Source organism: Peromyscus maniculatus, chromosome 3, assembly GCF_049852395.1.
Source record: "Peromyscus maniculatus bairdii isolate BWxNUB_F1_BW_parent chromosome 3, HU_Pman_BW_mat_3.1, whole genome shotgun sequence".
Taxonomy (NCBI): domain Eukaryota; kingdom Metazoa; phylum Chordata; class Mammalia; order Rodentia; family Cricetidae; genus Peromyscus; species Peromyscus maniculatus.
In genome coordinates, this window is record NC_134854.1 from 113,248,567 (window position 1) to 113,265,379 (window position 16,813).

Genomic DNA, 16,813 nt, shown 5'->3' on the forward strand with positions numbered 1-16,813 from the left:
TTGAGAGCTCTGGACAAGGCGTATCTGGGTCTGGGCTCTAAGGTTACTAGGTAGCCCTGTTCCCACACAGGATGCCAGACTAGCTACTTCTATTCCCACGATACCGTTTGCTTTCTCATCTCCACAACACCAGCCAAGCTGTTCACTCTGTTCACCCTTCCCACCACAGAAGTTCAGTCTGACACAGCACCTGTCTCACACGAAACCTCCAGAAGCCTTTCCTCTGCCCTGGTGTTTATACTCCCACCACAGTCCTGCCACCCACCTGTTTGTACCAGCCTCTGCTGTGAAGCTAAGTCTCACCACAGGCCAATCAGGCAAAGGAGGCTGCTGAGACAAAGGGTCACCCTCCCCGGGGTTGCTGCTTGTCAACTGGGTTCTGCATCACAAGAGGCTCACAAGCTCTCTGACAAGAGGATCTTAAGGGTTCTGCTGCCCATCTGGCCATCCTTCTTCTGGCTGAAGAGTATGCTCCACAGGTGAGTTGCCTCAGACCCCAGGAAACGCTGCCAGGGTGACGCCCATGACACACATATCCCAAAGGCCTTGAGACTGGCTATCATTGCAGCTCTCAGGCCCTCCTGGGCCTCGGGGTCTTTTACCGCTACAAGTGGGTCCTTCCTCTCTCTAATGCCTCCTCCTTCTTCCTGGCCAAGGCCCTGCCAACTGTCATGTCACCCTAAAGATGCTCCGTAACTCAGCTCAGCACAGGGTCCCCAACCTTGTCAGGTCCGTAGCAACAGTCAGATCTGCATGATGCTGGGGCTGAGGACAGATGGCCCTGAGCCTGGCAGACAGAGGACATGGCCAATGTGAGAGCTGCTGTGTGTTTGCTCTTGCTGGCTGGTCCTAGGAACTGAACTCGGGGCCACTTTCACATTAACTAAGACATATACTGCCAAGCTGAGCCTCAGTTCTTGCTTTTACTCTTTGATGTCTTGACTTGATGGAGCCACAAGCAATCAAGGTCCAGGAAACCCCGGGGGACCACACTTACCTAGGTACCCGGCTTCAACCACGTAGATGGTGCTGTTGGGCAGCCTAGAAGCTCCTTGCATGCGGATACCTGAACTCTTAATTAAGGTACAAAACATAAGACACGAAATGGAAAGCAGCTGGGGCTCCAGCCTGACTCAAACGGCTTGAGCATCATGCAGAGAGCATGTGCACTGAGAGGTGGGTGAAGAACCCCTGCCTGAGGCCAATCACAGCAAAGGCGCTGATGAGTCAAGACCCTCGCTGTACTGTCTGCCCTACAAGCCAGGCTCTCTGCAAGGGACCCCGAGGAACCACATGGCACACAATCAATCTTGGGTTATCAACAACCTATGTGCCAGTATTCACAGCTTCTGCCGGGTCCCCTATGAGGGGGCTGTGGTTCCTGAGAAGCTTCCAGAGGCCTGGAATGACGTGTGCCTCTGCCACAGTCTCCTGTCTCTGGGAGTCTCTGTGAGTCACCCACAGAGGTGAGCAATTCCACTCAGCGGGTTGCTATTTAGGTTCTTTCTGATTTTCAGACAGATGGAGAAAACAGTGCTATTTTTAGTCCTGGCTGGCTTTAAAGGAGAAAAACAACTTGGCTTCAAAGTAGTCGGCATGGCGCAGTGCCAGAGAAGAGGATATTCCTGTGGCCCAGGACCAGGTTGCTCTGTCCCATCTGCATGGCAGTCACCCTTGATGTCTCCTGTGTCAGGACCGCCACAGGCTGGGTAGGGTCTCCTTGAGGATCTGGGATGCTGTTCTGAAGCTGCAGCTCATACTGATCAGAAGGCATTGAGAGTTCTGGGCATGAAAAAGAGACAAGAAAAGCCGGGAAGGTAAAGATGTGAAATGCTGGATACCAATACAGCCATCTCCAGCACTGACTCTTGGGACCTGCTGTCAAGACCCTTGCTTGAGGAGTGCTAACACAGGTGGGCATCTGACCATCCCCCGAAGTGAACAACCTCTTCTCTGCATCCGGGCCCCAGTGGGGTTCTCACTGGTATTACCAAAAAGTCTGTAGCTGATGGTTCTACACTGAGTTTCAGAAGTTCAGCTTACCATCGCGAAGAATGACTCGTGTTCTGACTGCTCTCTGTGTGCCCCATGTCTATTCTGTGTAAAAATACCTTTCCCAAAAAGAGCCCAGGACACAGACCAACCCCCCAGGAAATCACAGGTTCTGGGGAACCCACCATATGGGCAGAGAACATAAGCACTTTTGATTTGAATGACAACTGCTAGACAGGAGTTCAGTCCTGTCCCAGGAAAGAGAAAGCGAGAGCTGACTCCAAGGTCAAGGTGTCATGGGCTTGCTTTGGTGTCTCACGACCAATTTCCCTCATCTCATCCCTCAACCCTCGGAACAAGAACTACTGACACCCCCACTTAGACAGGGCTGAGCAAGTCAGGTGAGAAGCTAGCTCATGGTCTGCCATGACTTCCACTGCTTTGAGAACCCAAACTTCATGTGCTAGAAGACTGGCCTGGTAAAAACCTCAAAGGGTGTGGCCTGGGGCTGGAGACATGGCTCGGTTGGTAAAGCATTTACTGAGTAAGGATGAGGATGGGAGTTCAAATCCCAGCACCCACATAAAGCAAGGAGCAGTAGCATGTGCCTGCCATCCCAGCATTCCTATGTCAAGATGGGAGACAGAGGAATCCCTGAAGCTTGCACGTCAGCTAGCCTGGTGTGCGTAGCAGTGAATCACAAGAGGCCCTGTTTCAGCCAAGGTGGACAGTGAGGACCAACACTGAGGCTGTTCTCTGACCAGCAGCAGGCATACCCCTATGCTCACACACTCCACCCCCCAGAGAGAAAGAGAGAAATTAGTGATTGGGGGCTGGAGAGATGGCTCAGTGATCGAGAGTGTAGAGGACCCACTTGGACAACTCACAGCTGCCTGTAACTGTAGCTCCAGGGGAACTGATACCTATGGCTGCCGCAGGTACCTGCACCTGCATACATATACTCACAAAGACGTGCACACATAATTTTAAAAACCTAACCTTTAAGAAAAAATAAGAAATTAAAAACAAAATATGTGGCCTAGGGGAAGATAGTTAGGTCACTAGAGGTATGGCCTTGAAAGGAAGGAAGGAAGGAAGGAAGGAAGGAAGGAAGGAAGGAAGGAAGGAAGGAAGGAAGGAAGGAAGGAAGGTCGGTCTAGAACCCTAGTTAGCTCCTGGAAGAGCGGGCTGTTATGAAACAGCAAGCCTGGCTCATGAACTCTTGGTTTTCTCTCTTACATGTACTCTCCTGCTGCTGCACATGGTGCCATCACGACCCACCTGCCTTGAGGGAAACAGCCAAGGGGGCTGCAAACGAAAGGCAGGGCTGGACAAACGCCGGTGCTATCGGACCTCCAGACTGTGAGTTACATCAAGGACCAGGCTTGAGCATCTCATCCAACAGAATATGGACTAAGACATAGTCCTACAGCTAGTGAGGGGAAGCAGCACCCCCTGCCTCCAAGCCTAACCACTTTAACATTCTCTCCTCTGCATCCTCAGCATGTCCTAACCAGCCACTCACTCACTGTCAGAAGAGCTGTAGCCATGGATCACTTCTTGACCTGGAATGGAATATGGCCAGTGAAGGCGCCTAAGGGGATTTGGGAAAAGAGGCAACTTGCCCAACTTCTGCATCTCTTGTGTGCTCCAAATAGCCCCCAGTAACTTGCTTCTGAATCGCAGGTCCTCAGACTACAATCCCTAGACTGTCAGCATCACCTAGAATCTCTTGTGGGCGAGGGAAGCAGGTGCAGAGTATGTCTGAGACCGGCTGCACCAAACTCTGGGGGTGGGGCTCAACAGCACATGTTCACAGGAACCCTCCAGGTGTGTTACTGTGTGGCCATGAGGCATCCTAGCAAAATGTTTTCCCGTGATTTGTTTCACTGTGCTCTACTGCCTAGGCACTCAGAGGCCATAGCAGCTGAGGCCAAGTCAGTCAGCTTTTGCTTGAGCTGGCAACAGACGATGGTACCACCATCCCATGATGCTGGTTTAGCAAACCTGCAGAATGTAAGAGATGCAAGAGTTAAGGAGTCATATAGACTTCTGCATAGATTCAATGGAGAGCTGTAGCGACCTGAGAAAACAATGCATGGATGAAGCTGTAAGGATGCAGCCTAAGTTGAAATGGAGACTTGATGTTGGAAGATGCTAGGAGGGTGGAAGCTGTAGGTAACGAGTAGAGCCAGCCCTAGGAACAGGCTAGGTGGGATATAACTGGGAAGGCTGCAGGCGCAGGGCTGCTCAAGCCCACTACAGCTCAGTCATACCATCGCCACATGCATGGGATGCTGGAACTGAACTTCAGGACTGAGTGTTGGCCCTGCTGGGTTTGGACTTGCTTGGATTCCATCCTTCCTTTCTGTGTCCCCATTCCTGCCTTTTGGAATAGAAAAGGCCATTTGAGGACTGTTTTAGTTTTGTTTTCTGTTGCTGTGATAAACACCACAACCAAAAGCAAGTAGGAGAAGAAAAAGTTTATTTCAACTTATAATTTTAATTTTTTTATGTGTCTGTTTTGTCTGCATGTATATTTGTGCACCAGTGTGATGCCTTGTGCCAATGGGGGCCAGAAGAGAGTCAGATCCCCTGGAAATAGTTACAGATGGTTGTGAGCTACTATATAGGTGCTGGAAATTAAACCTAGTCCTCTAAAAGAGCAGCCAGTGCTCTTAATTGCTGAGACATCTCTGTTCCCCACTCCTCCAACTTATAGTGTATAGTCCATTATAAGAAAGTCAGGGCAGGAACCTGGAGGCTGGAACTGAGCACAGACCATGGAGAAATGCTGCACACTAGCTTGCTTCTCACAGTTTGCTCAGCCTGCTTTCTTATATGTTATTCAGGAACATCTGTCTAGGAATGGCACTGTCCAAAGGGCTGGGCCCGGCCCTCCTACATCCATCATTAATCAAGAAAATGCTCTACAGACTTGCCTACAAGCCAGTCTGATAGAGGTGTCTTCTCAATTGAGGTTCCTTCTTCTCAGGTGACTGTACCTTCTGTCTAGTTGACAAAACACTAGTTAGGACAATGACAAAGCTGTAGACTTCCCTTGAGGGGTGACAGGACCTGGCTACTGTCTGAGGACCCTTTACAGGATACGATGCTGGAGAAGTGCAGCAGCCTGGTGTTCCCTGGGTGCTGCACAAATAAACCTGAGAGAATTTGTCAGTGGTTGTATGGATTTGGGCTACAGTGTACAGCAGAAGACTTCAGAACCTAAGGGAGGGGCCCAGTGGAGACCAGCCAGGAAGACAAGGACAGACATTGTTGGAATGTTGCAGTCACTAATAGCAATACATCAAATGAAGAGATGGTTGTGTTACTGGGACTCAGGATCAAGGCCAACCTGAATAATAGAGCAAGACACCAAATCCTAAAACACAAGAAAACTTCCTATTGTAAGCAACATGACAGGAGCCAACATCCACACAGAACTGCAAGGAAAGAATGTCAAGAACTTTCAACAGAACTTCAAACTCTTCTGGTATCAGAAATCCCATAAATGTGCTGCACAATGTAGGGAAACACGTGGATATAGCTCACATGAGTCTGCATCAAATGTTCACACAGAAGCACCACAGAAGTACAGAAAAGGCATTCTGCCACCCACACCACACACACACATACACACACACACACACACACACACACACACACACACACACAGACACACCCCAGTATGGCCCTTGTGGAAAGAATGCATTAGAATTTTAAGAATGAGTTGGGCTGGGGATGCAGCTCAGGGGCACTCTGCTGGCTAAGCCTGTGTTCCTGTTCTTTTGTGTTAGAAGGTTTTTCCAGGCTAGGGCTGGAGAGGTGGTTCAGTGGTTAAGAGCGCAGGCCACTCTTCAAAGGACCCAGTTTCAATTCCCAAATGTATGTTTGCTCAAACTATCTAACACCTTCTTCAGGCCTCCATAGGCACTAGACACAGTGGTGCTTAGATAAACATGAAAAAAAAAAAACACCCATACACATTTTATATATATAAATTAGAAGACTCTGGGGCAAGAGAGGTGGCTCAATGGTTAAGAGCACTTGTTGGATTTATTCCCAGCACCTACATGGAGTCTCGTAAACCATTTGTGATGCCAGTTCCAAGGGATCTAATGTGCTCTTCTGCCCTCTGCAGGAACACATATGGAGCACATACACACAGGCAAAGCATCCATACATATAACTAGAAGGTTTGTGTAGGTCACCCAAACTATCAACATTTAGACTCAAGCCAAAAGCACTCATCTTGAGAAGCAGCTGTAAATTCAGAATTCCTGACTGGGAAGGGGTGCCTCTTTGATCACTTTCAATGAATCGTCATACTTTTCTATTTGAGACAAGGCCTTGATCTGTAGCCCAGGCTGTCTTTGAACTTATATTCTATCCCAGGTTCATTTATATTCATGATCTGCCTGGTTCATCCTCCTGAGGGCCTGATCAGAGACACTACTATGCCCAGCTACAGATTTCTTTAATGTGAAAGTCTCAGTGAAATTCCCAGTTTTTACACTTCATACATTTATGGAAGAAAATGTCAATTAATGTAAGTTGATTTCCAAACAGAATGGTTAAATCCAGCTCTGGAAGTTAAAAGGTGTGCCAATGACTAAACATGATGATAACACCCAAAAAGACAGTGATGGGGGAAAAAAGATCACACAAAGAAAATGGCAGAGTCTCCTCCTGTGTGTGCTCTGCTCCAGGTTCAGTTCCCAGTACCCATATAGTGGCTCACTACCATAGTGCTGACTCCAATTCCAGGGATCTATTGCCCTCTTCTGGCCTCCTCAGGTACTGCATACACATAGGGGGGGCACGATGGACAGACAGACAGATACACATATATATTCAGGCAAGACACCCATACACATAAAAAATAAATAAAACTTTTTTTTTTTTAAGAAAGAGGGAAGCATCTAACATGGATGTACCTGTAATCTTCCCCTGCCTGATCTTCTGAACCTTGTAGCGAATGGAGGTCCCCACCAACAGGTAGACATCGTAGGCTGGATTCAGAAGGATGTTCTCCAAGATCAGCAGCCTGACTTCTGCAGGGCGAACATTCTTAGCACAGAGAAAAGGAGAAAGAGGGTAAGGTGGGGTGGGGAATGGGGGCAGGGGAGTTGGAAGAAAGGTTTAAGGTTTTTTTGTTTTTGTGGTGATAGTGGTATGCTCTGTGGCTGTGTGTGTGTGTGTATGTGTGGTGGGTTTTTTTTTTTTTTTTTTTTTTTTTTTTTGGTTTCTCTGTATAGCTTTGCGCCTTTCCTGGAACTCACTCTGTAGCCCAGGCTGGCCTTGAACTCACAGAGCTCCGCCTGCCTCTGCCTCCCGAGTGTTGGGATTAAAGGCGTGCATCACCAATGCCCGGCCTGTGTGTGTGTTTTAAGGCATACAGGTGTTTAGCCTACATGTGTGTCTATGCACCACATGCATGCCTCATTCCCACTGAGGCCAGAAGAGGGTGTTGGATCCTCTGAAACTGGAGTTACAGATGGTTAATGAGCTGCCATGTGGGTGCTGGGAACCAAACGCAGGTCCTCTGGAAAAGCAGCAAGTGCTCTTAACTGCTGAACCATCTCTTTAACCCATGGTGTGTTTTTTTGTTGTTGTTTTGTTTTTGTTTTTTTTTTTAACATTTATTTTCTTTTAAATTACATGTACATGTGTGCCTCTGTGTGTATATGCCACATGTGTGGGTACCTGTGGAGGCCAGGAGAGGGAACTGGGTACCCTGTATCTTGACTTTGAGCCACCTGATGTAGTTACTGGGAACTGGACTTGGGTTCTCTGTAAGAGCAGCAAGCACTCTTAGCTATAAGCCATCTCTACAGCCCAATTTGTTCTATTTTTATGTAGTGCTGGGGACTGAGCCAGGACTGACCCACACTAGTTATACAGCTCAGGTACAGCTACAGCCCCAGAACTCTGTTTTATCTTCTGACTACTACAGGCATGGAGAAACAGGATATCACTTACAACCCCATACCCTAGGCCCCAGGAGAACCCCATAGGTATGGCACCAGGATGCACTCAAAACTGTCACTGCCAAAAACACATGACTACTCGCTGTACATTACCCATGTTCTATCTTGATTTAAAGTGACAGTTACTACACAGAGAGAAAACAGAGGAGCCAGGAGCAATGTCTTCAGAGGCTGTCTACCAATGTTCAAGCCCTCACTCCACAAATGCTCAGAGGTCCAGGATGACCTGAAAGGGGAAGTATCGTGTGTTCTCAGTTCCTACTCCTGGTCTCTTCCCCAGCTCATCCCTCAGCCCCCACCCACACCTCAGGAAGCAACTTGAAAAACTGAGCAGAAGGAGGACAGGGCCTCCTGTCCAGTGTACCCTGTGTGTCAGATTCCGAACCAGGAGCTGTGGCTTTCATTGTCAGAGAAAACTGATGGCAGAAATGATGCTCGTTGACAGAAGTGCTGACAGACCCAGTCAGATAGTGGGTGTGCCCCTGCATCAGGATGGGGAGCACTTCCTGGAAATGAGGTAACGCCTTCAAAACAGAGGAGGAGTTGCTGTGACCTCCGTGATGATGACTTCTGGAGCCTCAATATCCCTACACCATGGCTCACATAAATCAAACAGAAAGATACAGAAGTCATAACACCCTAGAGCCTGTTCTGTAATCCACTGTCTACCTTACTCCACTGTGGGGACAGCACAGTGGAGCCTAGGCCTACCTTGTAGACAGCCTCCTGAATTCGAGCCTTGAGCTTGGAGCTTCCAGTCTTCATCCCAGACACGAGGATTGTGTCGCCCTGCTTGGCTGCTTTCTCCATCTCTGAGATGTAGGAAGGCGGGATATACGTGGATTCCAAGAAGGTGAGGATTCTGAAAGGGGAATGCATCACGAGACCTGAACATAGAACTTCCCAGAACCCAGTGTGATGTTCACCATTATCAGGGTTTCCTTCTGAGGGCTGGATCCCGGAATAAGGGGCGCTGACGTCATGAATCACACTGCTTGGAAACATTAGACACACAACTTGGCTACTGTCTGGGTCAGAGCTGCAGCGCCTTTGTGGAATATACCGGTCTTGGGAATGGGCACTATATCAACACCCACACATGATGACGTACACTGGAATTTGAGGCCATCAGCTGGATCTACAGAGAAGAAGTCACATTAAAAGGCAAGCCCAAGGCCCCAACTCAAAGACGGTCAGTAATGCTGACCAGCTCAACAAATCAGTCACATACAGTGAACCCTCCTGAGAGCGTGCTGCCCAGCAGGCCTGGCTTATGGGCTCCCTACTTTGTCTTTCTTTCAGCCAGCAATTTATAACAAGGCCCCCTGCTCTGCCCAAGAAGGAACAACCTGCAGGACACACTTGCAGTCTCCCCAGATCAACCCAGCGCTGTGGTAAGCTGTGGTTTATCATCGAGTAGCTCAGTGACAGAGTGCAGTCTAGTATGCACAAGACCCATGCCCAGCATACCACCTGGACTGTCATTTTCCTAAGTGTCAAGACCCTGAAAATCAAAGAAAGACCAAGGGACTTTCCCAGGCTGACAGACAAAAAAAAAAAAAGAAAGAAAGAAAGAAAAGTGACAGCATGCAGTATGTGACCCTGGGTTGTTACCGTAAGTTCTGAAGATAGCATGCACCTGGGTGAATCTCCTGATTTTTAAAATAATATTTAATTTTGTATGTGTGTCTTGCCTGCATGTATATCTGTGCTCCGTGTGCATGCAGTGCCTGTGGAGGTCAGAAGAGAGTGATGGATCCCCTGGAACCAGAGTTACAGACTGCTCTGAGCTACAGGGGTTCTGGGAACCAAACCTGGGTCCTCTGGAAGAGCAGCCAATGCTCTTAACTGCTGAGCCACCTCTCCAGCCCCAATTTCCTGATCTTGACAACTGTATTGTAGATACTCAATATCCTAATGGTAGTGAAAGCACAGTAAAATGATCAAAGTTGACAGGACATCACCCTGGCACTGGGCCCTCAAACAATTTAGGGAACCTTTTCTACACTACACTGGCATTTTCTGTAGGTTTTAAATTGAATCACTCCAATGCCACTCCAGCCAACAGATAGCTAGCCTTCAACCATGGCTTTAAAGGTAAGGAGCATGTCTCAGGAAAGAAACTTAAAAAAAAATTGTGTGCGTGCGTGCGTCGTGCGTGTGTGTGTGTGTGTGTGTGTGTGTGTGTGTGTGTGTGTGTGTGTGTTCATGTCACGGCTCAAGTGAGAAGGTCAAGAGGAAGGTCAATTCTCCTTCTACCATGTGGCATGCCATGGGGACTCAGGTCATCTTGGTGATAAGTCCCTTTGCCCACCAAGCCATCTTGCTGACCCAGAAGGAACTTTTCCTTCTGTCAAACGTACCTTGGACTCAGCATGGGCTCAGCAGCTCCCATGCTGGATAAAGCAGATCTACAGAGATCTGAGTACAAATGCCAGCTCAGCCACTTACCAACAGGCCCTTTCTCTCCAAACCTCAGTTTCCCTGGCTGGAAAGTGGAAAGGTCAGAGGTGGGCACAGGCCAGATGGCTGCTGGGGGAGGGGTGTAATGAGTCCAGATGCTCTGACACCCTCTCTTTATGAGTCTGTCTATACTCCATGCTGGAGACCCAGCCTATCCTAAGAACTGTTTTTGCTGCTGGCCTTTCCTCTTAGCTAGAACTTGCCTCCCCTTTAACTTGCTCACCAGGGAAGCACTTCCCTCTAGGGCCACCCACATGTCCCTTGCACCCCAAGGCAGCCTTCCAGAGTTCTGTGTCTTCTTTGTCCAGCTAGATATCCCAACCTCTCTGACAAGTTCCCACAGAATACACCACAATGGATCACAGAGGCTGCCTGCATGCTTGGGAAGCACCAAACTCTTCCCCAATTAGTCACTGTGGGCACCAAGCATCCTGGGAGCTGCCCTGGCCTCTTCACTGACAGGAGGAAGCCTAAGGACCTCCAATTTCCTACATCCACTCAAAGGTGGCCAGGCCTTGTCACAGAGCCTCTTACCGTAGCGCATTGTGGGAGTCTGAGAACCCATTGGCCTCTGTATCCTTCACAATTGTCCAGTCAAAGACCAGTCCAGCAAGGGTGCTGAAGGTGTTCCCTGTAAAAGAATTCAGAGGCAGAAATGCATGAGTTTGCTCCGTACGGTCCAGGGACAGGGAGATGGCAACTTTGACTACATGCAGCCACGATGCTCAGCACCACACCCCTGCAAAGCACACACACACACCATGACCTCCATTTCAGAAACGAAGGCTCAAAGGAATGGTGATACTTGCTTCTTACCATCATGGACTGAGCCAAGATTTGAACCCAGACCTGTCCCTCCCCCACTTAACCTTGAACCCTCTGTAGGTGTAGATACCTCCAGAGACCACTAAGACCTAGGCCATTAATCAACCTCCTTGTCATTTATTGAAGAAAGAAGGCCTCCCTTAGAGGCACAGGAGCATAGGAGTGTATCTAGGCAGCAGGGGCCATCAAGGGAGGGCAAGGCAATGCTTCTCACCTCACTGGAGTGAAGAATCAGGGACAGAGGGAGGAAATGGAGACAAGATGCAGAACATAAGAGCATGTTCCCAATGGCCTGTTCAGCCTGGTCGAATCTCCTGAGTTTGCACTCCTCAAAAGCTCATCAAATTATAAAGCCATCAACTGACAAGGTCAGGTCCTTCATGGCCCATCTCTGAACACTCCTGCACCTGTGTCCAAGTCAACAGGAGCCTATGAGACAGTTCAGACCCAAATCATAAAACAATAGGATCTTTATTTAATCAGACTACCCTGGAATCTCACCTTCTTCACCCAAGATCTCAAAGGCTAAATCAGAGGCTGGAGAGCTGGCTCAGAGGTTAAGAGTGCTGATTGCTCATCCAGGAGATTCAGGTTTGGTTCCCAGCATCCAAATCAGGTGGCTCACAACTGCCTGTAACTCTGATGCCCACTGGGTTCTGTGGGCACCTGTATGCAGGTGGTGTAAGCAATAAACTCATGCAGGCGCACACACATACATAAATAAAGACTAAACTAATTAATCTTTGTTTTTAAAGCCCAAATCAAACGACAATTAGCAAAAAAAAAAAAAAAAAAAAAAAAGCCAGAGAAAGGTGGCCTTTGCCTTTACTTCTCAGGGGAGACTAGAGGAAGGGAGGTCTCTTCTTAAAGTTCCTTGGGTGTCTTTCCAACTCTGACAGGTAAACCTCCAGAAGGATGAAGGTACAGGGAGGTGTTGAACAGATGAAAAGTTATGATTCTCAAACCCTAAAGAAGCCCCTGGACTAAAGTAGCTTGTCTCCCTAACACCCATGAGGTAGATACTGAAATCCACACCTTGAATTCGCATGGCAAGGACACCAGACATCTTTTCATCATACCCCAGAGACAAGGTACACATCACCTCATAGCCTAGCCCCTTTCTGTGACACAGCTGGTACCACAGAAACCTCTTCTTTTCTCCCCCCTCTCCATGGTGAGCACAGATAGCCCAGCCCAGCTGATTTTTAGCTCCCTCATGGAAGAACTAAGCAGGCTGACCCTGCAGGATGCTGATGGAGACTAGAGGCTATTCTATGATCCCTTTAAGTTATACAATCACTACCAGATATGATAACCCAATGGGTAGTCAACTCCTTGACCATGGTCATTTGCATATCCAAGAGTACTCTGAGAGTTCTTCCTGGTTCACTCCAGACCTCTTTACCATAAAATGGGAACAAGAACTCCACCTTACGGATCTATTGGGTCAATTCAAGAAAGTGTCTCCAATGGGCTACAGAGATGGCTTAGTGGTTAAGAGCCCTGTGTACTGCGCTTAGAGAGGACCTGAGTTTGGTTCCCAGCACCCACATCGGGTGACTCATAATCACCTGAACTCCAGGTCCTGACCTCCAAGGGCCCTGCACTCCTGCACACAAACCCAACACACACATAAACGTAATTCAAATTAAATCTTAGGGCAGAACATGTCCCCAGTGAGCAGGAGGGAGAAAGTGTCCCCAGTGAGCAGGAGGGAGAACGTGTCCCCATTGAGCAGGAGGGAGAATGTGTCCCCAGTGAGCAGGAGGGAGAACGTGTCCCCAGTGAGCAGGAGGGCCTTACGAGGAGGGCAGGGGGGCAGATACCCCACAAGGGCCCTGTCTCGTAGAATGTCTGTGGCGGCTGGCGCATATGGCTCCTGGGCTCAGTTGTTAGCACCTCTCTCACTCCACCCTGCCTCCCAAGATGAAGAGACAGAAGAACCTAGGGCTTCTTAAAGTTCCACCAATCCAGAAGGATGTGCGTGGGGAACTGACTGGAATTTTCCAGGCTTCCTGTGTATGCAGATGTGGGGCTCTCATTCAAAGCTAGTGGAAAGTGCCAGAAGGTTAGAAGAGAAACAGGAGACCCTTCCTAAAGTATGGAACCAGCTGAGGGCATGCTCCCTCACGGTGAGAACTAGTCCAAAGATAACAGGTCCTCAGGGGGACCTTGAAACCTTGCCCTGCAATTTGGGGCACAAACGGGCCAGGCACAGCCAACTGCTGGTTCTTCCTGCCAGCCATTGCACCACCACCCAGCATCCCACCTGGGTTGGGCTCTAGAGAACTGAGTCTTATCTCTCCTTCCTAAATGGGTGGTCCTGCCTTACACATGCACCCAACCCTCCCCACTGAGACTCCCACAGGTAGAGGGTAGAAATGGTTAAGAATGAGGACAGGGAACAGGAGGACCCAGGGAACCAAGAGCCAGGGAAAGGTGGCACAGAAGCCATTCCAGGATGCATGAAGGAGGCAAGGATGCAGCACCCTGAATTGCTAAGGCTCCATGTCACCAGCACACACTCCACGGTGCAACCGGAGTCCACAATTATGAACTTCCAGACAGCGGGATTTGAGCATGAAGCCAAGTCTGGCCCCTTCTGAATACAGGACCCTGTGTGAACCTGTCCTGTGGGCAAGGTGGACACTGATTACTCCTGACAAAATAAAACCAGAGGAAGCCATATAATGACCCCCACGCCATGGCCCACAGCTCGCTAAAAGGAGAGAGTGAGGGAGGCACCACCAAATAAGCCTGCCCCAAGAGTGACGTGAGGGTGGGGTGGGGTTGTAGGTTTATAGGATGCAAAAGGCAAAATGGCCTCACAGACCAGGCCCAGAGTCTTGCTTCTCCACTTGAGAAGTAGCTATGAGCACCATGTGTACAACTCACAGAACCCTTGACCCAAAGGCTCACAGTCAAGAGACCCAGGAGCTCAGACTTCAGAGGACATACCTCTTCTGTCCTAGTCTACAGGACAGAAGGGAGGAGAGCCTCAGAAAAACATTATGCAACTCAAATGAACAAACACGTGTCCAATGCTCACTGGCTCCAAAGTCCAGAAGCAGTGGGAAGAATGGAGCCAAGAGCTCAGCTCAACAAGGTAAAACAAGCCCTCGGTACCATGGCCAGTAAGAGCTGAGAGAAGTCAGCGAGAAAGGGCAAATTCCACCCGGGAAGCCAGGGAGAAGCCAGGGAGAAAACCTGAGCAGGAAGGCCTGGAGGATGCAGGGCTTCTGACAGCAGAGAATTGGGCCCAGGCCCTCCATCTCAAAGCTACAGCACAGCACAGGGAGGTGAGCATCTCTGGGGACCTGGAGCACACTCAGTTAACATTTCACTGATGCACATGGTACATGAGGGATGAGAAATTCTGGAAACACTGCAAACAGCATCATGTCAAAAGGGCAGTGTCTTAGTTCCCAGCTCTTAAACCGTAGCTTGTCATCATGACTGAATGTGGGGTCCACAAAAAAATACAACAGTGAAACATTTTTTACATGGGGACAATGACCAGAAAATAATCAAAAGTTCAAATGTGGAACTGTCACATGTTATGACACTTTACTACAATCTCGGTTCTGAACATGCAACATGTGCTCTTCGGTAGGTTTTTTGTTCCATTTTGTTTCTAATGAAACAGGTTCATACTGTGTAGGCCAGGCTAGTGTTGAACCCACAGAGGTCCACCTGCCTCTGCTGTCCCAGGCGTGGGCAACCACATCTGGCTAACATGAGCACTTTGCATTGGGCATTCCATCATGCTCAGATTTGAAACCACCATGTGTTACAAATATAATGTTTTAATATATCTACAAAGTTTTCTGCTCTTAAAAATATCATAATTAGGGCTGGAGAGATGGCTCAGAGGTTAAGAGCACTGGCTGCTTTTCCAAAGGTCCTGAGTTCAATTCCCAGCAACCACATGGTAGCTCACAACCATCTGTAATGAGATCTGGCACCCTCTTCTGGCCTGCAGGCATACATACAGACAGAACACTGTATACATAATAAATACATATTAAAAAAAATATCAAAATTAGGTCTGGAGAGAGAGCTCAGAGGTTAAGAGCACGGACCGCTCTTTCAGAGGACCCAAGTTCAATTCCCAGCATCCACATGGCCGCTCACAACCTCCTGTCCAAGAAGACCTGACACCCTCACAGACATACATGCAGGTAAAATACCAATATACATAAAAATATTGTAATTGTTTAAAAAAAACAAGGACTTTTCTGGATTTTCCTGTCATTCCTCAGCACACAGCCAACTAGTTTATCTTTGGTGTTGTACTGTGTTATAATTTTGATTTTAAAAATTGCTCCATGAGGCTGGCCCAGTGAGACATGCCTGTAATCTCAGCACTTGTGCAGGAGAGGCAAGGAGAACAGGGGTACAAGACATCATCAGCTACAGTGAGTTTGAGGCCAGTCTGAGCTGGCCCTGTCTCAATCCCTCCCTCACCTCAAAATATTGCCATGTGAGTTGCCAACTGAAGTTGCATAGAAAATCAGTATGTGAATTTTGGCTCGGGATTTCTAAAATGGCCCTAAATGAATTTCTCCCAACTTGAACTATGTATTTATGCAAAGCAGCATTCTCAGCACCGAGACATCAAAAATCAAAATATCCATCAGCTCTGAAAAGGACAGCAAACGCTCTGTGTCCTACAGTATCAAATACCCAGCTGGGATTTAATTCTTTATGTAAAAGTGAGCAGGCACACCCATCTTGTTAGTATGCCAATTTGCTTTCATCATTAATAAACACAAAAGCACTGTTTTAAAATGAATGCATGATTTATTATGAGTAAAAATTTGACTTGATGCCTACTTTAAGTTCCTACACACCCGAGACCACATGAAAATTCCTTGGCTACAAGAGGAGAATGTTTAAGGAGTCCTGTGACAGTCCATTTTCAGTTCTTAAAATAAACACATCTATGACAGAGCATTATAGTTTGGATCTTAAATTCCCCCAAAGACTTGGTTGCTAGCTTGTGGCACCTGTGAGAGTGGAGGCATGCCACTGCAAGGGATACTGGAAAGCAATAAGGTCAAACAACCACGGACTAAAATTCTGAACCCGTGAGCCAAAGTAAACTTTTCTTCGTTCTAAGCTGCATCTTCAGGTATTTAGTCATAGTAGAACACTAACACAGGTAATGTGTAAAGGAAACCAGTTTATTTAGCTCATGGTTCAAGAGAATGGATATGCAAGATTAGGTTGCCACATCCAATGAAGACCTCACGTCAAAGATGCATCATGAGGGATCGGGGACATGGGTCGTAGATACAGTACTTGTCTAATATGCATGAAGCCCTTGGTTCAAATCCCAGCACCGTAGAAAACTGGGTGTGAGAGAACATGCCTATAATTCCATCACTCTGGATGCAAAGGCAAGGAGGTCTGTGAAACAGAGGTCAGACTGGGCTACATAAGAGCCTGTTTCACAACAAACAAGCTGCTTCATAGCATTTTAAACATGTTGAAAATTCGGAAAGTGAGGCAGGCAGATTGCAGACTTGCTAGGTATG

The 16,813-nt window shown here is 48.0% G+C and overlaps 1 protein-coding gene across 3 annotated transcripts in view; it reads right to left on the bottom strand.

Annotated features, from left to right (window-relative positions):
- Nup210 (nucleoporin 210) overlaps positions 1-16,813 on the bottom strand; it is a 102,543-nt gene that overhangs the window by 67,134 nt on the left and 18,596 nt on the right. For all 3 annotated transcript variants that reach the window (XM_076567353.1, XM_076567355.1, XM_076567354.1), the window contains exons 4-8: positions 10,983-11,079; positions 8,697-8,847; positions 6,933-7,065; positions 1,624-1,782; positions 998-1,066 (exon numbers count right to left, since the gene is read on the bottom strand). In XM_076567353.1, the coding sequence (XP_076423468.1) occupies positions 998-1,066; positions 1,624-1,782; positions 6,933-7,065; positions 8,697-8,847; positions 10,983-11,079 (609 nt within the window). The remainder of the gene's footprint in view (positions 1-997; positions 1,067-1,623; positions 1,783-6,932; positions 7,066-8,696; positions 8,848-10,982; positions 11,080-16,813) is intronic.